The sequence below is a fragment of the Patagioenas fasciata genome, chromosome 2 (genome assembly GCF_037038585.1).
Source record: "Patagioenas fasciata isolate bPatFas1 chromosome 2, bPatFas1.hap1, whole genome shotgun sequence".
NCBI classification, from domain to species: domain Eukaryota; kingdom Metazoa; phylum Chordata; class Aves; order Columbiformes; family Columbidae; genus Patagioenas; species Patagioenas fasciata.
Genome location: NC_092521.1, coordinates 26,089,047 through 26,114,752, shown reverse-complemented (window position 1 = coordinate 26,114,752; position 25,706 = coordinate 26,089,047). Strand labels below are relative to the sequence as shown.

The following is a 25,706-nucleotide window of genomic DNA, read 5'->3' as shown; positions in this document are numbered from 1 at the left end:
GTTGTTGTCCAGTATTAAACCATAACAGCACCATCATCTCAGTAAAAAGTCAGAGAAGCAGCATCACAGTGAAGTTGGAAATACACAACTTGGGTCTTAAAGAACTAGATATACTACAAGATTTCATTGGGGAAAGTTAGTGTTACTTGTTTACCCTACACTCAGTGATCCTTTCAGTATTTTTGGCATGAAAAGATCAGTTTTTCTGCAATATGTATGTAGAACATAGATCTCACAGTTGAGCAATGGTCACCAGAACAGCGGTTGTTGTCACACGGATCAGCACCACCACAGCTCATCCAGGGATGGCGGCGACAGCCGAGCCAGACAGTAACTGGCACCCGGCTAGAGCCGCCGCGCAGGGCGATACAGAAGCTGCGATGCCTCCGCCTTGCGCACGCCAAAGGAAAAGGCTCCACCGTCCTGAGCCCGCTCGGGTCCCTGGCAGGAGCTGCTCCCGGCGTCACGGCCCGCACACCGCCGCGCTGCGCCCCAGCGCCGCACGGCCCGGGCCCTGTGGCCCCCGACGGCCGCGCTCGCCCCGCGCCGGGGGCCGAGAACCGCCCGGACGGCTGCGGGCGGCGTGGCACTCTGCCCTCCCCTTCGGTCCAGGAGGAGCGTGAGGGGAGGGTGCCGGGCAGGGCGAGCCGCGCGGCCCTCCGCCGGCGGACGGGGCTGCGGGCTGTCCGCGGTCGCAGAGCCAACCTGCCCTCCACGCCCGCGACATGTCCCGACAGGATCGGGCGGCCCCGCCCGGGCCCGCTCCTGTCCGCCGCGCCGTCGGTGAGGAGTCAGTCGCTCCTTCCCGGGAAGCGCACCCGGACGGCGAGAGGCACGGCGCCGCCCGGCTGTCGGTGCACATCGGGGCTCTTCGGTCCACTGCTCCCCCCCCCCATACCCCGTTCGCACTCCCGACCCCACGCTGGGCGCCCCGCCCGCAATCACGGCTCCTCAGTCCGCCAACCACCCCCCTCCGCGCTTGCCACGTCCCTGCTCGGCGGGGCCAATAGGCGGGCGGTGCCAGGTGTGTGCTACCTGCACCACGTGGGGCGGGGGGTGGGCAGGTAGGGCCGCGGCCCCGCGCAGAAAAGCCCGCAGCCATTGCGCGCCTCCTAGCCCTGCAGCCGGCGTGGGAGCGGCCGCCGCCCGCCCCGGGAGAAAGGGGGGTGGGAAAGGGGCAGCCGTGCGCCTCCCCCGCGCCAGGGCCTCGGGAGCCGGGCTGCAGGTGGGGGCTCTGCCTCTTGGGTCTCGCTTGGTAGCGCCTTGGGCAGGGAAAGTTTCTGGCCTTTTCTCTTCCTCCTCCCCCTTCGATTCCCCCACTTTTTTTTTTGTCCTCCCTGTTTTTGTTTTTTTTTTCTTTTTGTCTTCCTCTCCGTCTATCCTTTCCACCGACCCTGTGGCACCATGACGGCGTCTCCCGACTATCTGGTGATCCTCTTCGTGACCACGACAGGCACCAACGGAGCAAGGCTGGGCTCAGATGAGCGAGAGCTGCTTCAGCTCTTGTGGAAAGTAGTCGACCTGAGGAGTAAGGAGGTATCTTGCCCTGAGCGGGGAGCATTCCAACCTGTTGCTACCCTTGGCCCCTGCTGTACTGGGTACAGGTGGGGTGGCCCCAGTGCTGGGCTGGCCGTGGGTGCCCCAGGCTGGAACAGGCTCTAGTGGAGGGCAGGGGCTGGTGCTGCAGCTGGGGACCTCCAACCTGGGAGCTGACTCTCCCCTCCTCTGCTTTCTTGGGAGCTGGGGCACCTGCATGACGTGCTGGTCCGGCCTGACCACCTGGAGCTGACGGCTGAGTGCCAGGAGATCACCCAGGTGGATGTGGAGAGCCTGGCACTGGCTCCACCGCTGGAGCAGGCATTGAGACAGGTGACACCCCATAACCAGCTGCTGGGTGCTGGTTTCCCTTGGGAGCTCCCTGGGGTGGTAGAGGCAGTGTCGTAGTCCATTTATCCCCTTCACTACCACCATGGGAGAAGTGGACCCTGGCACAGGAGCACCAGGGACATGCGTGGGCTGGGCAAGCCTGGTTGGTGGTGGGCTTTGTGGGGATTTCTCACTTGCCTCTTGTTCATCCACCTTGGGAAGGACTGTACCCCAAGAGAGGAAGGTCAGGGTCAGGCATCCCTCTGGCCTGGCCTCCTGCCATCCTGGACCCTGATCAGTGTTGGAAGAGGCCAAGTTCAGGTGACCTCTGAAAAGGCTAGCAGGTGGCAGGCCCTGTTAAGGATTGTGGCGGTTTGTTGGTCCAGGAAAGGAGACAATACTGAAGCCTCTAGATAAATAGGGAGGTGTGTGAGATTCTTATTAAGGGTAGAGCTGAAAGCCCATCTTCTTTTCAATATGCTTGAGTGCCCAGGCTAAGAGGCTCTTCTGCCCCAGCATTCCCTTTGCTCTCTCCTACCAGCTTTATGTCTCCTTGCAGTGCTCTTGCAAATGCTCCTAGATTTTTTTCTATGATATAGACTGAGTGGCCACATCTCATTAGAAGGGGGGAAAAAAAGGGATGGTGTCTTTGTGAAGGTAATTGTTATGAAAGTTATAATGTACTTAGCAAGCAAGAAACAAGTCTACAGAAGTGGAGGAACTAGGCTTATACAAAAAGAAATTCCAGCTCCATATTCCTGCTGCCCAGGAATAACATGATACTAAATGATAAGACTGCCTCACACAGCCACTCTGATGTTTTTACATGTCTGTCTTTTGTTGTTCCTGCTTTCAGTTTAATCAGTCCGTGAGCAATGAACTGAACATTGGTGTAGGTACTTCCTTCTGTTTCTGTACTGATGGACAGTTGCACATTAGGCAGGTTCTGCACCCTGAAGCTTCCAAAAAGGTATGTAGTAGTAGCTTAAGTTTGACTTTTGGTGTGTTTAATGTGATTTCTTGCAAAAGTGGTCACTTTCTCTTTTGTATAAGGATGCCTCCACACAACCACAGTACAAACATCACAGCATCGCTTTAATGTTAATATGCTTACCAAACTGAAGAGCCTGTCCACGTGGAAGGCACAGACAATAGCATGTGCTTATGTACCCCTGTGATGCCTTAAGTTAAATCAAAAGAAAGATTTTCATTAGTTAGGTGTTTGAGAGAAGAGCAATGCATTGACAGAGTGCTCATAGCAACTGTAGGAGCTACAATGGGTTAACAAGTGGGAATTTGGGAGTGTTGCCAAATAGTTAACCACCTTAATCATAAACTGTCTTTTGAAATTTCACATTAACCTTCAGCTTCAGCAATTTTTGATCTCTGTGTCTTCAGTTGATGCTCTGAGGGCGGTGTTCGTATTTGTAAGGAGCTGAGCAGTAGTTTGGGGCAGGCTATGAGTGATGACTAGTCCCATAGTCTAGAGTTTTCTGTAACTTCAGAGTTGCCAAATCACTAACAGTGTTATGAGGTCCTGCCTATTTTTCATTAGCGATAGGGTTGCATCAATATGCAGAATCTCTGGTCCTGAAATAACTGCATCAATATTAATAACATCTTATTTTGTGGTTTGCTATGAACTTGCATTGCTCTGTAACTGAGCTGCTCTGCTGGTCTTCTTGTAACTGATCTTGCAACCAATTTGATGCTTCATCTTCAAAGGGGCACTGCTGCAAGTCCATGCTGTTAAAAAGCTGATATTGGAGGAGTTTGGTTTTAGTACTTGTTGGTGCTTTAAGGTACTTCTTGCCTTTGAAGGTTTAGAAGAGAAATAGTGAGCATGATTCATAATAAAGGGACAGTCCATATGTATGTAACTTGTCTTGGGGCATGACGAAAATAGGGAATTTGGTTTTTAACAGACTTTCTTGTCAGTTGTAATGGGTATGTGTTTCATACAGTTAATCTTTTCCTGCAGTTAAATTATGTGCATAAAAGAAGGGACAACTCCTGTGATTATTTAAGTTTGTTTGGTGTCAGGGATAGGTATCCTTTTTCTATATAGTCACAGGTCACTGATAGGAATCAAATCTGCATCAAAAGACCCTGTTGATGTTTTGTTAGGAATTCTTCATTTGAATCTGCTCTGTGTTGCCTATATATAAAGTAAACCAGATGCTTATGAGGCCTGTAATACTTCTTTGCTGAATACCCTAATCCTGAGGTTGGGTGGGGGATTGCTAAAATCCAGATAGGCAGAAATCACTAGGCTCTTGAGAATGTATTTATTTCAAAATGCCCAGTCTGAACCAATCTAGCAGCTCATAGTATTCAGAGAATGAATTGGCATCAGCTGTTCCAATTGAATGGCAGTGAAGTACAGAACTTGATCTCTCATTGAGGAAGAAAAATAGCAATGCTAAAACTGAAACAGGAAAACTTGGCAAGCACACCTACATTTTCATAAGTTTGTTTTTAAAGAGTATCGTTTGGCTAATGCACCTGTCCATATGCTAAGTTCTAATGTTCTCAAAGCAGAACTTGTTTGAGAGCCTAAACTTCTTTCTTTGGGCTCCCTAAATGTGCTTTCACATATCCTGTCATTGTGTTTTAATGCCAAGATGCTAACTACTTGTTAAATTGCAGAAAGCCCTTACTTTTGATCTAGAGAGGCACTGCAGGTAACAAACATCCAAGTGGAATATGAAGTATTGTGTCTGTGTGGAAGCTCTGGGGTGAAGATCTAACTGAAGGAGTAGTAGGTTGTGTTGGTTTCAAGTCTTTTCCATGTCTTTTCTTTCCTGCCTGCTCCCCGCCCCCCCCCAAAAAAAAAAAAAAGGCATGTGGTAGCAAGTGGGGCAAAAGGGATTTTGACTTCCAGTGGGCTACATAACTTGTCCCTGGCTTCATATGCTGCAATTAGTTACCAACAACTTCTGCACCATATCAAACATTCATCTGTACACAGTTGGGTGCTATTTCTATTTCTTTTTTTTTTTTTTTTTTTTTTTAGGGAATAAATATTTGAAGTGTGACTATCTTAAAACTCATCCTTGTCTATAAACCAAAACTACTTCTGCTAGTCTTGCAAAATTCACTTGGCTATAAAAGCTGAACCGAGTGCCCTCTGGCTTTTTACGGTTAAAATTGGAATCCAGAATTGATGATAAATGCTGCAATAGCAGGCATTTGCTCTCCTACACATATATTTGATTTGAGGCACTAGTAATAATAGCAAATGTTTCTCTGGCTGTGAAAAAGCACATTTCTCTTTTTAAATCACACAGGAAGCTGCTTAAGCAAAAAAGTTTATAAACATACTTATGTGGCTAAGAAGAGCTATGTAAGTTTCTCTGTAGCAAAGACTGTTCATGCTTCCTGCCTATTATAAGGAAATTGTTAGAAAGTTTGGTATCTAAAGATGAAGTAGATTAAACTCACCCAAGCTGACAGTAGCTACTTTGTCCTCTTACAGAATATCTTACTACCTGAATGCTTCTACTCCTTCTTTGACTTGCGGAAAGAGTTCAAGAAGTGTTGCCCTGGCTCACCTGATCTTAGCAAACTCGATGTTGCGGCCATGACAGAGTGTATCCTTTTAACAGTGATGGTGTCTACTGCTGCTACAGATTCAGATGGATTTTAGGACAGGGATGTGTGAGTAATGCTTGCAACATGTGTTTGGGGTGGTGCGACTTTAATGAGTGACTTAACCTGTGCTGAGCTTTCTCACAAAGATAAAAACATGTGAGGATGAGTGCTCCCTCGGGGAAAATCCTGTATTCTTGATTTCTGTATGTTTTCTTTACTGCCTTTGTAGTTTTGACTCTTTAAACTTCACAGTTTAGTGTAGCTGGCACATTTGTTCCAATCACTGATATGAATCCTAATATTAAAGTTGTGAGGTAGCTTGTTGTATCAGTTTATTTTTTATTTTTTAGACAAGAGTGAATGTTGGGAGACTCTATTTTTTTTTTTTGGAGGGGGAGTGCTCATTCTTGTCGTGAACTTGTCTTTGATTCCGGAGTGAACCTAAGGTAGAAATGCTGTGAGAATGTGTGGATGTGTGGTATTCGGTCTCATGGAAGTTGTACATGTTACACTTGCAAGGCAAGGCTGGGCTGCAGTAGGATCCAGTCAGTAGCATGCTTCCATTTTCAGTGATGGCAATATCTAAAATTACTTTCTGAACAGTCTTGAGTGGTCTGTAACCTTGTCCTATCTGATGCTTTACTAATCCTAGATCTGTTTTGTTTGCATGCCATGTGTGGTTATCAGAGCTGAAGCTGAGGCTGTGGATGATGTGGCTATGCCTTCCTCCTCACTTCTCAGGCAGCCTCCCCTATTGCTGCATGTTCCACCCCTCGTCTCAGATGTATACTTGTACATGGAAAGCATTTTTCTTCACTACTGACCTACTGAAGCAGTGACTGGCTTATTGTGTCCATAGAGTGGTTGCCATTAAGAGCTGGTATTTTTCAGACTCAAAAGTCTGTGGCTTCTGAGTTATTTTGGCCTTTCACTGCAGGACTAGTATTGCCTGGGCTTTGTACCTGTATCAGCAGGCATAAAATATCTATGTGTAGATTTTTCTGTGTTTAACCAGAAGGTTGAGTACTGGAGGCTGTCTGCTCTGCTTTACCATCATTTGTCTTGTTTTGTAACTGCTGATGCTTATATTTGTGAACTTGCTATGTTTATGCAATATGGCTGAAATTAACTTACTCTGCCCTGTATTGCTTGAGAGTGGGGGGAGTGAAGGATGCAGAGACCAAAAAGGTAAAATAATTTTTGTTTTCCTTTTATTGACAAACAATTTTTTTTCTCCTTACCTTGCTGAAATGTACTGACTTAATCTCCCTGGTATCAGAAGCTGTATAAGTTAATTGAATTTTGAGAGTCTGGACATACATACAATGCTTGTGATTAGGAAAAAAAATTAGTTGAAGCAGGTGCTGGGTCTAAAGACTAGTTCAAACAGTTTTGTAAAGACTTTGGGTTTGGTTTTTTGGTTATTTTTTTTTTGACCTTCCTCGTGGAGTGAGACAGCTACTTTCCTCCAGAGACAGTTATGTAGCAACAAAAAGCCCTAAATGGAAAGTAACTTGGCTTTGAAGTGGATATGCTGAGGCAGGGGACAAAAAAACAAATTAAAACCAAGTGGAGTAGGTTGAAGTGAAGTTCAAATTAGTGCACAGAGTCTGATCAAGATTTTGTTACTCTTGTAGAAAGTGCAAATCTTCCACCCCATAGCAAAGGGGACTGCATGAGGGGATGTGCCAAATCAAAAAATATACTGGGCCAGGTTTGTTAGCATTTTGTGAGGAAAGGAGGTTTGGGTTTAAGAGTAGGGTACTGACTGGAGGTGCAGAAGACCTGCATTCACAAACTGATAGGAGCGGGAGTAGAATGATTTTGAGGGCACATCCTTTCGCGTACTTACATCTCCATTTACCTGTGTGTAAGAGGGTTGTGATCAGTAGGAGGAAACTCTCATGACATGAGAATTAGGGGAAAACTGGGTATTATTGTACAGTCATTTACATTATTAGTCTTCCAAATGCTTTTATTTTTATGGGTAGCTTTTGATTAAACAACAAATCACAGGCAAATGGCGAACATACTCTATTGTTCCCAACAGTCATAGGAACTAATTTCCTACTGCACGGTCATTCAAGATTTATATTCCAGTCTACAACACACTGGATAGTTGGTGCTTGGCTATGTATTTCTTACATAGGCAAGCACGATCTTGAAAAATAACATAGTGACATAAAACTGAGTAACTGGCTGGGTTATTCTCTGTTTAGAAAGTACTTCTGGGACTTACTCCTTCAGCAAACTACTTGAAACTGTACCACAATGAAACCATTCCAAAGCCAGGTGAAAGCGTTCCTTTCCCACGCCCCTTTCTCCCCCAAGAAATCATAAATTTTATATACAGACAACCACTGATTTCTTTTAATGCAAAGTAAGGCAATGTTTAAAATGCCATGCAATTTGAGGGACCAAGGAAGAACTGAGACTAGTTGTAACTTATCTCTGAGTTGCTACCACTGCCTAACTTGTAGTCTCAAAACAGTTTTTGGTGTAGGAGACAGTCTTCTGGCAAACTTGCTTTAGTCAGTATTGTGTAAGAGTAGTGACAGCAGGACAACTATGAGAAATTTTGGGTAACAAAAAACTTGAGTAGTGACTGTGTTCCGGCAGAGAAAGGAGCTCGGGTCTGTTGAAATCTTCTTTTTAAATATGTGCATGTATACAAAAGGAGCAGGGTTCTTGGACCCTCTGTACCTCCTGTACTTACTGCACTTCTTGATTTGCAAAGCTTGCTGAGCCAGTTTTTACCGCTGAGAGTGCCTTCAGGGTGGAGTGAACAAAGCTTGCATGACTCTTCCTATTTGGTCTGCACAAGACTCATCCTTTGCCTCAAGATTGGGTGTGCAGAAGCCATTAAATGGCAAATAGCTCTTGCTTCCTTCAATGCATGGTTTGCTCTCCTCCTGAATTGCGTTTATGAGGATAAATCTTAACTAGGTGTATCTGCTGGGTGTCAGTAGGAACACAGGTGTGCTTCAGAACAGCCTGCTTAATGGGCTGGAGGTGATCTGGATACTGCAATACTGGAATTTGGTGTGTCTGTGTGGGTTTTTGTTTGTGGGGGGGTGTGTGGGTGTGTGTGTGTTTGGGTTTTTTGTGTTTGTTTGTTTGGGTTTTTGTTTTGTTTTGTTTTTCCACCTGAGTGTCTTGAAAACAATTACGTGGAGCACAGTTAAAAAGCCTATTGTTTGGTATTACCCAAGAATCTTGCATGTTGCTGTTTGTATTTCCTGCGATAGTACCCAGGAACTGGGTAATACCAGAATCCCTTTATGCAAAGTACTATTTGAAATGATGTAATCTTCTGCCTGAAAACACTTAAAAACAGAACAAAGTGGGAGGAGCATTAGTGCAGGACACGGTTGTGATACCAGTTCATGTCATCTCAGAGCTAAGTTGGTTGTTCAGTATTTATTTTGCCACAGTTAAGAAAGGAGCTGAGAGACTGGGAAATGGAAGAGATGGGGGAGGGAAGAACTCTTAGAGGGCAGCGGCAGTGAGTGAAGCTGTGGTGACAAATCTGAGGAAATGGTTTAGAAATTTCTCCCAGATTACATTGGCAACCCTGATGTGGAATATGCCTTCCTCCTGCCCCCTCTGCTGACTTGCAGAGTGTTGCAGGAGGAGGTGCTGCAGCTGCGAAGCAAGATTAAGAAGTTCCTTGTTTCCCATCCTGCCTTATTATTTGGAAGCATCTTTTGCCTGTTGCTTCATTTAGAATATATGTGTACATACTATTGGATATAGTAGCTGTAAGGAGTCAGGTCTGTTTTCCAACTTGTCTTTGAATATCGGCTTGGATTTATGCACTGCAAACTACTTCCCATTGCCCAGGACAGGCAACCTTCAAATACCACTGCTCACAAACACACATGTGGTCTCCTAGCCCTTCACAGAACAAGGGGTGGGTTTTAGAAGGACTATTCTATTAACAGTTTTATTTCTCAAATGTCCATAATTTCCAGGGCCTCTAATAACAGGAATCCATCTGTATGTAGTCAGTCTCATTCATTAGAATTCAGGTTTTCACTCAGTTAATGTGATCATTATGTTCCTTTACATGTGCAGAAAGCTATTGATTTGCTTCTCCAATCTTGCCTAAAAGCCTTGGTTCTAGCTAATTGAGGGCGAAGATGTGAGCTAATGTTGATGAATTTCTTTCCTCCCTCCCACTGTGTTTAAATTGATCTAGAGTTCCTTGGCATAACTGCCTGCCTCTGTCTGAACACCTGGTGCCAACTTCTGCTGGCACTGGGACATTTTTAGGAACTCTGTCTTTTGTTGATCAATATTTTAAATGAAAATCTTTTCTGAAGAAAATTAACATGGTCTGGGGGAGTTGTTTGTTTTGTTGTGTGATAGCTTTGCTTCAAATTCCCAGCCCCTTCACACTGCTGCATTCCACTCTCAGACAGCTGCTCGCTTGTAGGGTCTTTGGCTTTGCAAATAAGGAAATATTGAAATGTCTCTTCAGTTTTGACAGCCTGGTCTAACAGCCAAGTGCGTGTGTGTGCACATGTGTATACATGTCCCCTGATGTAATACTTCGTGAAACTCCTGCCCAATTTCTCTTGACTTTAACAGGGGAAAGATAACGTTTCTAAAATCTTCATAAGAATTGGTCAGGCCAGTTAAGGGCTCCAATACCTGCATCTTCAGCAGCTTCTGGTTCCCTGGCTGGGCAGCAGAGACTCTGCACAAGCACATCGTGGAGCTGGTGGATGCTGCAGTGGGAAGAGTGTCAGGAAAAGGAGAAGCACTTCTGTGCCCTGGTACACCAGGTGCGCAGAAACACACCCTTCCCCAGGGGGCAGGGGAGGAGGTGAGTGGAGCTTGAGTGTACAGCCTAGAAAGAGATACTGTGATGAAGAAGTTCTTTGTCATAAATACGGGTGATAGTCTATTAAGCTGTGCTTTAGACAAGCAGTTGGAGAGGAGGGATCGCTGGTTTATTTTTTTTTTAAGCTATAATTCACTTAAACTTCAAATGTTCTTGTAAGACTAAGTACCATCCACTCACCTTCCATACTCCAATGCACATCTAAAACCAACAAAGCCTCAAAATTAAATTAACCTCAAAGTGTATTGTGTTGGTGCAGCAGCTTTCCTTGCTGTGGAAGAGGACTTCATTAATTCAGTTAAAGTATTTTTCATCTCACAGTAAGATAACAGTTAAACTACAAAAAAACAATTTAAAAAGTGACTTGCAGTCATCCCACAAAACTAGGGAAGACTTTATTTCACAGTGAAATTTGTGCTGCCTCCCCTGTTGATGAGATGATACAACAAAGTTGGTTTGTGGTGTCTGTTTCTAACAGCAGTTGTTCTTCTCTTCCCTGCCCTTCATGTAGGCATCTGCATCTCAAAATGTGCTCAGCTCTAGGTGGAGAAAACTTTTTTCTCATAGGAGGAATCTTGCTGTCTTGGACTGAGAAGCAACTTTTGAGCACTGAAATGGAGACTCTTCTGAGCATTTGAAATGTATCTAATGTGGTTTTGTGGGAATGTGAACAAATAATTGGTGCATTTGGCTGTTTTAAATATCTTGCATTACTGTACTGCCATGCCAGGATAGGTCTTGTTTAAGAAACTTTCACTTTAGAGTAATAGTCTTGATATAAAGTGATAAGTAGGGGAAAAAAAACAAACAAACAAAAACACAACCTCTTCCTATCCTGCTTAATATTTCATTGTTCTGTACTTGTTTTTTTGTGTGTTTTAGTTTGTTGATTGGTTTTTTTTTCCCTCTATACTCTTCAAAGGAGATGTGGATGGAAAACACCTTTTTAAAAATTTGCTTTATGAATTAGGAAGCAGAGTTGCAAGTAATCTTACAGCCCAGTAGCTTGGAGTTAGAGAGGGGCAAATATGACAAAAAGGGGGACAGATACTGTAGTTAACTCTCTTTAAAGTTGTGTGAAAAAAGATGGTGTGTGCAACTTAAATCAGACTCCCTTTATGAATGTGGATATTTTTATCTGGTCACTCTCCAGTCTGTCTTTCCAGAACAGAACACTTTCTCCTCTCTGTTGGCAGGAGAGCTTATCCTTGCTATCATAGTCCAAAAATCCTTCAGATCAAAGAAAATATGGGTTGTGGGACTCTGTTTTGTCTCTTCGTTACCCACAATGGTGCACTCTTACCAGATTCTCAAAATGGTTCTGTGTAACAGCACAAAACTTAGGTTGTAATTTCTAATAGGCAAGGTTTATATGAGACACCATTTGTGAATTTTGTCTAAGTGGTAAGTAAGATATTTATTTTACTTTGAGATTTACTTGTTGAGAAAGCATATAGTATATGCTCCTGTTTCTGGAGCTTCTAGTTAATGATTTCCTTCTCTTCCTTCCCCAAATCTCCCCCTAGAGATTAAAGATTATATTAATTAAAGAGGACAGGACTCAAGTCTCTTCTGCATGCAGAAGTGTATCTGTCTGTCAAACATACATAATGCATGAGTACATTAAATATATATGCCCTTATTATGGGGTCTCCTGTCCCCAGACACTTCCTGGAGTGACCTCGCATTTCCACAGGCAGCAGCAGTTAGAGGCCAAGGCAGAACAGCTCATGGATCCCAGCAGGAAAACAGATTAAATCTTCCCCTGAGAAGCAACTTACTGTCAAGGATAACATGAGAGTTTGTTGCTTTAGCAGGAGGTCAATTAGAATTCTGTTTGGTGGTGATTGACTTAACTCCAGCATAAAGATTTAAATCTTGACAAGAACAGTTCAGCGTTTCCCTATGGAGCCTCTCAAGTTGAAGATATGGGGAATATTATTTTAACACTAATATCTGAACCATACAGTAAGTGATTGTGATGAATGAATTTTCTCTGCTTGTTTTTTTTTTCCTGCCTGTTCTGTATGCTGAAGAAAAATAAATTAACTTGTGCTGTATTTCATAGATCACAGATTTTCGGATCCAGAAAGAGTGAACTACAAATTTGAAAGTGGGCCTTGGTAAGTGCCTTCTCCCTCTTCTTGCTGTGCTGCCCACCCACTTTTTTTTTAAATGCTTAGGTAAGCTGTACTTCTCTGTATTCCCCATTTGCAAATAGCTGTTACCATTATTTTTATTTATCTTGCCACTGCTGTGGGAATAAATTAGATGCTCTAAGTGGGAAAGGGAACAGATATTACATGATCAGATGCAAGCCAGTTTTCTTGCTAGGCTTCAATGTTAGCTGCTGGTAGTTCTGGGTTCTGTTATAAGGGGTGTTAAGTGTGTTGTGCTTTTAGCAAAGAATGTTAAGCATTTTTGCATAAGTAAACCTATTGGTACTAACTGTGGTACTTTTCTTGCAATTTGCTTTGCAGTTATTGAGTAAGCATTTCCATAAAGATACTGTACCAAAGATACTCTGCTACCAGTAAATTGCTTAAGCTATGATGATTGTCTTCTTCCCAAATATGTTTTAAACATAAAGCTTTATCTACTTTTGAGGACTGTTTTGTTGTTTGGTTTTTTAATGTAATCATGCTTTTCTATGTATGAGTACATATTTTTTTTCAGCAGTTTGCTGGATACTCCTTCTGCAGTATCATAAGAGACTGGTGTTAAACTGACTTTATTTATATTCCTATCTTGCATGAATACTTACTACCCTCTTCCCGATTAAGGAACTGTTATAATGGTAGATGATGCCAGCATTTCTGAGCCAAAAGAAGGAAGAAAAGAACGCAACAATATTGGCAGAAAGTATTCAGTGAGATTAGCTCAGGGGTTACATTTTAGTATTGTTCTAAGCTTTTTCCCTTTCCCTAACAAAATTCTGGGATGAGGTGAAAGATTCTCATTCATGATAGTGAGAAGTACAGAATTAGAAGGTGGGGGAACAGTTTGGGACAGACACTTCCAGAAAGGCCTCCTGAGAGATTAAAATATAATCAAGAAACATGAACCTCCCCTCACAGGGCATTCCACAGCCCTTTTGTACAAGGGAGTCCTCTGCTGCTGAACAGCACTTCATCTGCTTAATCAATCCCATAGTCTTTTCTGCGGAAAAATCTGTCCTAGCAATAATAGCCAGAAAGGCAGCCTTGGCTAGTTGTGTTTTGTTCTAGGTGGCACTTTTAACGTGTCAGAGAACAAAAGACACTGTGGTAATGACCAATTAAATCTGCCTTTCTGTGGCTGAGCTATTCCCATGCTAAGCAGCCAATGTAGCCTGTAGCTATGTTAGTCTCTGGTAGCACAGCCATGGCCTGAGCAAGCGGTGGTAAAGCTAAACTCTGGGCAGGAGTCCTCTGTGTGCCCATATAACCCTGAACAGATTTGTTCTTGGCTTGTGACTGGCTCTTACACGCTGTCACAGTACAAATAAGCACTAGCCCCAGTTATGTCTAAATGCTCTGCTTCAATTTCTGCTTAGCTCTGATTAGAATAGCAAGTTTAACTTTATACCAGTAACCTGGTTCAGTCAATGGAGAAGCACAAGTCATTGCTATGTTAGGAGTGAGGAGCAAGTTGAAAACATGCTCAAAGAGATGAGAACTCAAAGAAGCAAATGTGGTGAAGCAGGAAAGGGGAGCTGGGGAAGGAACAGCTTACCAGAGCAGATGTTCCCCGAGGAAAGATGTGCAGTGGTTTTGGGCAGCAGTGGCACTCAGCCCTCACTGCCCTGGCAGTGCCATCCAGCAGACATGGAGCAGGGATGGAAGTCTGTCCCTGGAGCACAGGAGGCAAGCAGGTGTGGCAGATACTACAGGTAGATATGTCTGCATTACTCCCTCTTTCTGTTCCTACAGTAGCAAGATGGAACTGGTGGACAACAACGCTGTTATCAGAGCAAGAGGATTGCCATGGCAGTCATCTGACCAGGACATAGCGAGATTCTTCAAAGGCCTAAATATTGCCAAGTTAGTTACTAAGAATTTACCTCTATGCTTGTAGTCCTTTGTGTATGTCAGTCATGGAGATTTCTTTCTTTTGATTTAAATCCTGCAGAGGAGGTGCCGCACTCTGCCTCAATGCCCAAGGTAGGAGGAATGGGGAGGCTCTCGTGAGGTTTGTAAGTGAAGAACATAGAGATCTGGCGCTACAAAGGCACAAGCACCATATGGGGAATCGATACATTGAGGTGTGTGACACTGGCTTTGAAATCCTCTTCTCAACAGGAGTGCAAATAGCATGCCAATCATGTTCTTTTCTTTCCTTAGGTATACAAGGCAACAGGTGAAGACTTCCTTAAAATTGCAGGAGGTAATTTTTAGGGAGTGAGAAGGGAGGGTTTGTTCCATCAGCATCTGTATCTTTTGGCTGTAAACTGCTCCTGTTGGATGTGGCCTTTCATTTCCCTTCTTTGAACAACTAGTGGGCTGGTGTGTTGATTACTATGTACTCTCCTAGTAGCATTCCACGACTTACCTGTCCATTTTTCTCTTCCACATTCTTGCAATTTTCAAGCAGCCTATCAAATAAGGGTTTGACCAGGCAAGGTGATCTTGTGTATGAACTTAATTTGTTAGGTCATCTTCTTAACTGAAGGGGCCTGAATGTTATTGATAGCTGAAAACCAAAACAGATTAGTTTTTCAAAACAACATGGCTGCTGTTGCTGTGTAGACTTGCATGTAGAAGCATACAGATATCACAGTGTAAATAACAAGAGATTTATGGAACTGATTTTCTTCAAATCTTTGCCCCAGACTAAAGGAGAAGTTTAGGGGAAATGCTTACTTAAGGGAACTATTGAAATATTTGCAGCCTTGAATTGAAAGGCTGCAAAATTTGCTCTACAAACTCTCCTATGGTGTCTTTTCCTCCTCTTTATCACTGCAAGAGTACAAAATTTAAGATCCATGAAGCTGTTATGTATCTACAATACTACCTTAAAGTCTTTGTTGGTTTCTGACAGAGATTTGGTCTGGCGATTGTAAATGACTTACTGGATGTCTGAGGTTGAGGTTTTAGAGTAGGAGAGGCTATTAAGCTGTCAAATAAATACCTAATTGATAGGCTTGGTAATAGTTACACCATTCAAAGTGAAGACATTGCACACTGATCTTGTGTGTCTGGCACCAGCTGTAAGTAAAAGGACCATATTGAGATGTGAAGCTGGTTAGCAACTAGCTTTCCTTAGGGTAGTGTTAGAAGCGTGAGCACCTCCTAGAGATAATGAAAGTAGAATTGGCAGACTTCGACAGTTTTATCAGGATAGGATGAAATTCCAGAGTGATTTTCAGACATGCTTTCCATGGCTTTAGAGCATGCCAAAGGTCTTTAAGATAGAAAGGGGAAGTTCATGGTAGCACAGATACTACTTATGCATCAGATTCAGACTGTGCTTTCCTTCGGATCTGAACAACATATTTGCCTTTTGAGTAAGATAATGGACTAACATTGTTAGACTTTGATAAACTAGAAATATTATATAGGATGCTTCCTATTAAAGTGTGACGTCTTTTCCCGACTTCAGAGGCAAATGTTCTACCTGCTCAAAAACTGCCTGTGGAGAGGAGGAGGTAGCTATGCCAGACTTGCTCATGGTTTTGTGTGGCTTCCTAGGTTTACATGCTTCTGGTTTTTGTGTGTTTTTTTTTGTTTTGTTTTGTTTTTTTGTTAAAGGCACTTCCAATGAGGTTGCACAGTTCTTGTCCAAAGAAAACCAAGTGATTGTCAGGATGCGAGGTCTTCCTTTTAACGTAACAACAGAAGAAGTGCTGGCATTCTTTGGCCAGCACTGCCCTGTAACAGGAGGAAAGGAGGGAGTCCTGTTTGTCACGTACCCTGACAGCAGGCCAACAGGAGATGCCTTTGTATTGTTTGCTTGTGAAGAATATGCACAAAATGCACTGAAAAAGCATAAGGACTTGCTGGGCAAAAGGTACATTGAACTCTTCAGGAGCACTGCAGCAGAAGTTCAGCAGGTGGGTGTAAAGCTCAGAAACATTGGCCACTTGTAAGCCAAGTTCCTACATTTACATATACAAGTAGAAGCAAATCCTGCTTGGCTATGACTTCAAAGCTTCTCTGTCTTGACTGTTGCTGGAAAGAGTAGGTTTTGGTCCTCCTAAATTTAAGGTCTTATGGTATATGCGTGCTCTCAATCATATATACCAACCTTTTGGGGTTTTGGCTTCAAATAGCCTCACAAACAGTGGTTGTAGCAGAAAGTGAGTCTAGTGCTTTACACTACAGATACTGAATTTGTCTAAGTCAAATAATGGCTTATTCATGAGAAGTGTTAGCAGCAAATCTTGAACTGAAAGACTTATCTTTAGCCACTGACACAGAAAAATTGAGCCTTTTTGATGTAGTTGTCTTCTTCAGAGCAACATATCTGAAGAGTCTTAAGAGTTGCCTCTAAGGGCAGGTCTCAGCCATCTTCTGCCAGCACTGGCTACCTGGCAGAGGGTGGTAGGACTCTGTGAAAGTGGGTTTGAAGAGTGCCCTCTCTTGCAGATGGCTTGATGGACCATTAATTGCAGTTATGCTGTCAGGGAAAGGAAGCAGGGCTGTGGGGATTGCATACATATGTCTCCAAAGGTTTGTAGAGCTTCAGTTGAGGTCACTAACTTACTTCTAAACAAGATTCTAAAATATCTCATCTATGGTACAAATTATGGCCAACCAATAACCATGTCACTTTAACCAAGCAGTGGTGCAGCTCTGATCCCTCACATATGTAGAGATTTTTGGTGCCTACTTTGAAGGGTGACAGTAATGATAAGGCAGAGCTGCAACACTCACTCTTGTCATTATATTTTTCTCAAGTGTTCTCAAAGTTTCTTTGTTTTGTAAAACCTTCTGATACCTGTATAAATGTAAATGACTCAGTCTTGCTCAGAAAAAGTTAAAGGACAGTGACTGAATGTTCAGTGAACTCTTGACCAGGCAGGGTTTTTGCTGTTAAAAATGGTAAAAAGAAGTCTCAAAGCATGACTCTGTTACAGATATTGTGACTCAGTAACACCACCTATATTACTTGATGGACCATTGCATCTCTATTCAGGCTGTTTGTAGTGAAACATGTTTCCACTTCCCATACTCTCCTGAAGTTTTACAGAGGAGATATTTTTGTGTAGAAGTGTAACTCTGTAGATGGTAGAATGCTGTGGGATATTTTCCCAATAAAAATACTGCAGAGATACAGTTTACATGTTCTAAGAAGTCTTCTGAGAGTTGCAGCACAGTTCAAGTAAGTTCTCCAAAACAAAATGATCTTCTTAAAGAAAGAATGATCCAGAGATTTACTTTAAAATATCTGAATTATAAGCACTGCTGCTATGGTTTGACCCCAGACTCTAGCTCACTTGTTTCCTGAAATACCTCCCAGAGTGAAAACAGATGGTGTTGGTGTTATGTTCAGTTCCTCTGAGTTGAAGAATGAGTAAGGAGGCTTTCTGTAACCTCTCTGGTTTTCTGTTTTGCACAGGTGCTGAACAGATATTCTTCCACACCTCTCATTCCTCTCCCAACACCTCCTATTCTTCCAGTATTACCTCAACAGTTTGTGCCTCCCACTAACGTCAGAGACTGCATACGCTTGCGTGGTCTTCCTTATGCTGCTACTATAGAGGACATACTGGAGTTCTTGGGGGAGTTTTCTACAGATATTCGGACTCACGGAGTTCACATGGTACTAAATCACCAGGTTGGTAGGCACCACGTTTGCATCCAGTCTGTACTGACTGCCTGTATATGCAAACATGGTCCTTCTGATGGTAGCTATAGGGAAGCACTTTTGGGATTTTTACAAATGGCTCAGCAGTCTGTGTAATTCCTCTTGTACCAGGCAAGGAGTATCTTCAAAAATGAAGCGTGGGCAATGTTAGTTCTCAAAGGAGTGGTTTGTCCCTCCCTTGCTGAACAATGTGCCTCAGGTATATTTAAGGACAAACGTGACTGTGGCCTTTTAGAGACAGGATTTCCTATGGCATTAATTGAGCAGCTGAAGTTCTGTGTTTCCTGAACTGTGTGGTTGCTTTCTTTAAACAGTCACGGCTAAACACCAAGATTAACAGCTCATTGACATGTATAAACAGTCACATCTTTGCCATTGTTTTCTGGAAGCAGTTTCTACCAGAACTTCTTAGACAAAGGATTGTGCATTGTTGTGATCACCTTTATCTGCATAGTCTTGTGACTTCATGGGGAGGAGACCTCCTGCTAACTATGAAGCTCTTCTAACTGTGGAGATGCCAGAAGTGATTGCACTGATTACACTGATTATTGTGGTATAAAAATGGCTCTTCTAAAATTGTTTTGGTTGACACTAAGCTGAAGCTGAAACTAAATATTTTCTTGTCTTGGAGCAGGTCTTCTGTGTTTTGGGGGCATGGGGAGGGAGAAGGGACTCTCTCCAGTACCTCTCTATCTAAAAAGATGCCTGTGTTTGTGAGGACTTGACCTACCGAGGCTGAAAAACTATAAGGAATGTGCAGGGCTGAGACAGGCTCAGAAAAATGCAAATATTAAAGCAGAAGTTTGGTTTATGGTAGTATTGGCCCTTGCTTTTCTGCATGTTCTCCCTACTCTCACCACTCCTGTTTTCAACCCTCTAATCATGAACAACTGTGTGAAGGATGGTGATAAAGTTGTTCTTCCCTCCAATACTAAAAGAACTGGCCCAGAACGTAAAGTTAGAACTGGCTTCAAAGCTCTGCCTCTGGTTTTGGCTGCTTCAAGTCAGCAGCTGCATGTGGCGAAAATGACTGGCCTCAGTTGCATATCCCCCTCATTTATAGCTGTGTATAAGGATGTCCTTTTTTTCTTCACAAGCTCATACCAAGCCTTAGGCTAGTACCCTTCTAAAATATCCCAGCACATATTGGCCTTAACAAAATAATTTTTTTAACAGAGTCATTTAGTATTTGGCACTTAACGGTATTTATCATTGAATTTTAAAAATCACAGATAATAAATGTGGATTACATCTTCCAATTCTGCATTTTTACTAAATAGGTGCTTAGGGACCTGCTCTTATCAAAGTGCCCCTGAATTGTAGCCTCTCCCATAGATGTCCCTATTTTTTTTGGAAACAGAAATAATATGGCTTAAGTTACAATGTGCTTTAATTGAAACAGGTAAACATATAGAATCAAGTTAGCACAAGTTGGAAGAATGCCCATATGATGCAGAGTGTAGACCAGAATTCCCCAGCAAGAGGGGAAGAACTTTAGGGAGGAGAACTTAAACATACTGGTGGGTGCTTGGGATGACTGTGCTTGACTTTGGAGAAGAATATATTTATGGCTGAAGAGACTGCTTTTTAACAACACAAATTATTGCTGTGCTGCTGCTTCATGCGAGCTGCTGAAACATTTTTTTTTTGTCTGCCTTGTTTGTAGGGACGTCCATCGGGTGATGCTTTTATTCAGATGAAATCTGCAGAGCGAGCTTTTCTGGCTGCACAGAAGTGTCATAAGAAGACTATGAAGGACAGATATGTTGAAGTCTTTCAGTGTTCTGCTGAGGAGATGAACTTTGTATTAATGGGGGGCACTTTAAATCGCAATGGCTTGTCCCCGCCACCATGTAAGTTACCATGTAAGTTACCATGTAAGTTTTGCAGGGGTCTTGCCCTCTTCCACGCTGTGTGCGGGTAGGTGTGGGAGCTGCTTTCTTCCTGACTCTGATTCTGTTTCTCGGAAAGGACTGTCAGACGTGGTTATTAAAATAAGGTCTTTTCATCTTAAATCAGCAGCAGCTTGCAATCGTTATTTTTCCCTTTGGTTGTGAATTACTACAACTGAAGAACTACTTTAAAATTACTCTTGCTTTTCTAGTGGCAAACTTCCCCTCCCCTCCCTGAAACATAGCTTGGCCAGGGTGAGCCATGACTCTGAAAAGTAATTTGTAAGCCCTGCCTAGAGCTTAAAGAACAGTTTCCCATTTAAGCTGATTTGTATTTGCACTTTTCACCACGGTGAACATGTCAAGTAAAAGTGCTTCCCCATTCACTTCCAAAACTTCAAGTTATGAAACAATTAGTAATGGCTCTCCTTTGGGACTTAACCACAAGTGTTCTGCCTATTGAACCCTTACTGTCTGAACTTCTCCTTTGCTTTTTGTTGTTTGAACAGAATGGAGATTACCTGTGTGGAAGTAAAATACACATAGCTTTGGCCTCAGAACTGCAGAAACTGTATTTCATATAAAATTATGCTACTCAGAGCTATTAGGATGAACATGGACTTCTGCTCAAATGTTTGGGGGAAATACTTTAAGAGCTTAAGGGCAACTTACTAAGCATATGTGCCACATAAATCTGAGACTATGGAAAAAATAAGACATTGATTCCAAGATCATAAATGGCAAGGTAGTCAAGTAGCAGCTTTCTCTCTATGCGAATGTATTGTTGTTGTTGGCTTCCTTAAGAAATGTCCTCTAAATCCTAGTAAGAGCTTCCAGTATGGCAGCAAACTTACTGTGTGTAATTCCTTTTGAATGTGAGTAGACCTTCAGCTAATCCTTAAGAGAGAAATTTTCTGAGTGGCTAGTGTTGGCAGTTGTTTGGCTTTATTTTGGGTTTTGTCCCTTTTTTTTTTTTGGTTTAGGTGTGTTGTTTTTGTTTTTGTTTTTTTTTTTTAATGCAAGTATCCTGAGCAGGGGTCTGCAGTATGTTGTCCTGTGTGTGACAGCTGATTGAGACAGGGGTTTGGAGCTTCTCCTAAGAGCTCCTAGGACAGGTTCTGGGGTGGAGTTCCAAACTTTTGTAATTCTTAGGTGGTGGTGTTCCCATTTCCAAGTACAAATGCCAGTAATGTGTTCCTTTTCACTTCTCACTGCCCCATCCCACAGTGCAGTGAGATGCTCTCACTTTAAAATAAGCCTCTATTTTTGCTATTCAGAGTTATCTAAAGCTTTTATATGTTGACTTTTATGGCACTGGAGAGGGGAGGAGAGAAGAAACAGAAGAGGAGCAGAGGAGGAGGGTGAACTCTTGTCAGTGAGAATTTATTTAGGGCCTCACATTTTGTTGAAACACCACAAAGTGCACTTTTGTATTGTTTGTTTTTAAACTCTGTTAATACTTGAAGCTGCAAAGCCATGACTTTTCTCACTGTGGTGTTGGAGACAGAGCTGTTTGGGGGATAGGGAGTGTCAGAATGAAATGGTGTCCCCTGTTCTGGGGAATGTTAAACAGATATTTAGCAGAGGAGTTTCCTTCTTACAAAGTCTCACACTTCTTTATTGGAGACTTCATTAAAATCTGAGCCTAGACAAGAAAAACTGGCCTTCTCTTCAGAGAGAGGGCCTTCAGAAAGAACAAGAGGTGGGGTTTTTTTGTCTGTTGCTGACTTTGCTTTTGATGAGGGGAGAGTGGGCATGACACTTATAGTCAAGCTCACACTGGTCACTCAGATTTATTTTCTGTGATGAGCAAGAGAATGAGAAGCTTGTGAAGGCTCCTTATTGCAGAGTTGTTCAGCTAATGAAGACCATATATATGCTGGAATTCAAAAGGTCCTAATCTATTTTCCATTTGTTCCCTTTAGGTCTTTCACCCCCTTCCTACTCCTTTCCGGCTCCTGCTGCAGTTGTGCCAACAGAAGCTGCTCTGTATCAGCCATCCGTGCTCCTGAACCCACGAACGTTCCAGCCATCCACGGCGTACTACCCTGCTGGGGCTCAGCTCTTCATGAACTACACAGCATACTACCCCAGGTAAAGCAGAAGACAAACCAAGCAGGAACAAAGAAAGAAGGCTCTTTGCAGCAAATGCACAAAGCTCACAAAAGAAGTCTGCCATGCTAAAGGCTTGTGCTACCAAGACCAGCTTGTTTGGTATCTTTTTCAGGGAAATAATTTCAGGATAACTAGGGATTTCCCAAGTTTTAGAGTATTTCAGGTAGCGATGAATTTTTTTTAAGACAAAGTCACACAGTTACAGCAGGATGTTTTGTTTTGTTCTTTTTCTCCTAACATGTCTCTTAAACTTGTTAGTTTGCATTGATGTGCCCTCAGTGGGAACTGGTGTCTGCAGTACTCCTTCCCATGTCCATAAAGAAGCCCTTGGCCCCTCTTTGGCATGGGTGGATTGGTGTCTGTCCTAATAACTTTGAAATTCTGCCTCTTTGTTTTTGTAATAAAGTAACTTTTGACCTTTTACGGTGAAAACTCTGTTTACTTATTTATAAAAAGAAGTACTGCATTGAAGCATGTATGTAAAGCATATAGAGGCACATATTCTTCCTGACCTCATAAACACCTCTCACAAAGGGCTTTTGGCTCATCTGGATAAATTAGCTATCTCCTACAGAACAAAAACTCTTTATGCCTTTTGTCTTGAGGCCTTGGAAAGAGCTGTGTTCCCTGAAAGCCATAAACCATTCCTCATCTGCCAGGAAACCTGCTAAAGAACTCAGGTCTTCCATTAGGTTCTGACCAGTGCTTTTTATCTCTGGATAAATGTCCAAATAGCTACTTACGAAGTTGTTGAGCAACATGGACTCTCTAGTACCTGTAAGATAACAAAGTTTCTTATTACTTTACACTGAACTAGTCTATCTGTGAACTGCCTATTGTGTTGTTTTTGTTTTTGTTTTTTTTTTTTTTTTAATTAAAATGTTTTCTTCACTTATGAGTTAATTTCTATAATGTCTTCAATGTGTCTTATGGTTATGATATGTTACCAAACTCAGACTCTTTAATGTAAGATCAAGAAAAATAAAATTCCAAACTTGCACCGGCAACATAAAACAAGTTTCTCAACAGTAGTTCTATGTGTCATGGGAACACAGTGGCAACAATAGTTTGTAGTGACTTTGACATGTTGTACTTAAAGTAATAGTAGACTGGCCACTGCAAGCTGAGTGTCAGGCCCTATAGAGATCTCTCACTGAATGAGATCCCACATGAGACCCATCACTGGCTGCTTGGGCTGTGGGCATATGTGTTGGTTACAGACCAATCAATCCTAAACCCCAAAATATCCTTTTTATGTTCTTGTCTGACAGTTACATACCTTTCTTAAGAAACCATACATATGTAGTTTCTGTGCCCATTAAAAGTACTTTCCTTTTAAAAAAAAAAAAAAAAAGGTAAAATTTCTGGATTCAACTTGGCTTCTTTCTGTCTTGTGAGATCTGGTGTTTGGATATTGCTTTTCTATCCAGAGTAAACGTTGGATCTACAAGCAAATTGTATATACTTCTATTGAAGTAGTGATCCTTTGTAGCTGACATTTGGGGTTTTTTCCCAAATAAACAAACAAAAAGGCTTTCTTGCATTTCAGGCAAGTTCCTATGCTTTGTAAAGGATGCAGTAAGTAATTGGGTCCCTTACACATTCCAATCAGAACTCTCTTAAATGGACTTTTCAGATTATGGAACTTAATTTGAAAAATGTTAAGTATGTGTAGCAGGAAAGAATGGGGTATCCTCTGTAGTAAGTGGTGCATTTAAATGCATGTACATGGAAAAGTAATACAGAGCTGGTGGCTAATGATCAGACAATGGTTCATAAATCTTGCTACTGAATGCTTATGGAAATAAGGAAAGTTTCTTTGACCTGCTGCCAAAAGGTTCTACCACTTGTGTTTTGCAAGGTCAAGTTGCTTTATAATGGCCAATTCCATTCTCTGGGCAGTAATCAACCTAGATGCGGGGGGGAGGCATTGCTTTGGTCTTCAGTCTCTATCAGAAATCCCTGAAACTCTCAGACTTGTCTTAATGCTCTTATGGCTTTAGTGATGAAACCCAATTGTGTAAAGAAATGGATGCCTTCTATGCTATTAAAATAGCTTTAGTGAACTCCTAATGAAAAGGAAGGAGAGCAAGTTATTTGGGATCTGTCATTCTTTGATATCTCTGTTCATCTTGTAATCATATCTGACATGTTCTGACAGCAAATCAGTGGTCTTGATCTCTGCCTAGTCCCAGGCTTTTGAGAAAAAGAACAATAGGATTCATGGGAGGGAGGAGTTTCTTATCTAATCCTGAATAAATGGGTATGCTAGTTGCTGTATATATGTATGTTGAAAGTAATGAGTAACTGTGCTACTTGGCAACTGCTAACATGACTGATATAAACTTTTACCATACACAAACTTGAAAATTACTGCTATAGGATATGTAGTTTTAAACCGAAGTTAAATCTTACTGTATTTTTTTTCAGTTCTAATGCCATTTTGATCACTTTAAAGCGATGTCTTTAAAAGCTCAAAAGTTTGTCAAAATGTTTAATTGTAGGAACACTCCGAACCTTTGTTCTTTTTTTCAACAATATTTTAAAGAGTGACGTCAAAAGAGGAGCTTCTTACTCAGTGGGTAGTGTGCTGGTGGGACTTCTAGCTGAAAAATTATGTGGAAGCTGAAAACTGTGGGTTCAAACAAACTGGATAAATTCAAGGGCAGGAAATTCATTGTAAGTTAGTGAATACATAGAAACCACATCTGGCTCAGGAAGTCCTTGAACTCAAAATAACTGGAAGAGTGTTCTCATGTCCTGTGGTAAACTCTTGTGCTATTGAGCTAAGGTGGGCAAGTGAACTTGTTTGTTTGCATCTTTGAAGTAGGATTTGTCTTGAGATGTTGGTGCTGCTTGTGACCATGGGACTTTTCCAATGTGTTTGTAGCTGTATTCAGTCATCAGTAGACTAGCACAGCTAAGTTGGGTTATTGGCTGTTATGTCAACATTTTCCTGGAGAAACTGGCTGCTCATGGCCTGGGTGGCCATGCTCTTCACTGGATGAAGAACTGGCTGGATGTCTGGGCCCAAAGAGTTGTGGAGAATGGGATCAAATCCAGCTGGTGGCTGTTTGTGAGTGGTGTTCCCCAGGGCTCAGTGTTGGGGCCAGTTCTGGTTAATATCTTTATCAATGATCTGGATGAGGGGATTAGAATCATAGAATCCTTTCAGTTGGAAGAGACCCTCAGGATCATCGAGTCCAACTATAACTTAACCTAACTCTAGCACCTAGACTATGTCCCTGTGAACCTCATCTAAATGCTTCTTAAACACCTCCAGGGATGGTGACTCCACCACTTCCCTGGGCAGCCTGTTCCAACACCTGATTGAATGCACCCTCAGTAAGTTTGCAGACCACACCAAGCTGGGTGGGAGTGTTGATCTGCTGGAGGGCAGGAAGGCGCCACAGACCAGCTGGATCAATGGGCTGAGGCCAGTTGCATGAAGTTCAGCAAGGGCAAGTGCTGGGTCTTGCACTTGGGTCACAACAACCCAGGCAGCACTACAGGTTCCAGGAAGAGTGGTTGGAAACCTGCCTGATAGAAAAGGACCTGGGAGTGTTGGTTGACTGGTGGCTGAATATGTGCCCAGGTGGCCA

The 25,706-nt window shown here is 42.6% G+C and overlaps 1 protein-coding gene across 2 annotated transcripts; it reads left to right on the top strand.

Moving 5' to 3' along the window:
• Positions 1–1,069: 1,069 nt before the first annotated feature.
• On the top strand, positions 1,070–22,943 carry ESRP1 (epithelial splicing regulatory protein 1). Of its 2 annotated transcripts, none has more exons than XM_065831381.2 (13): positions 1,070–1,536; positions 1,741–1,869; positions 2,723–2,836; positions 5,345–5,459; positions 12,179–12,277; positions 12,378–12,432; positions 14,221–14,331; positions 14,420–14,552; positions 14,632–14,674; positions 16,039–16,340; positions 17,849–18,067; positions 19,764–19,950; positions 21,915–22,943. In XM_065831381.2, exons 1-13 carry the CDS (start codon positions 1,405–1,407, stop codon positions 22,085–22,087), a joined length of 1,812 nt encoding a protein of 603 aa, XP_065687453.1. In that variant the 5' UTR covers positions 1,070–1,404; the 3' UTR covers positions 22,088–22,943. The 2 variants fall into 2 exon arrangements, with proteins under 2 accessions (XP_065687453.1, XP_065687452.1); XM_065831380.2 differs by having other exon boundaries at positions 19,764–19,962.
• Positions 22,944–25,706: the final 2,763 nt, after the last annotated feature.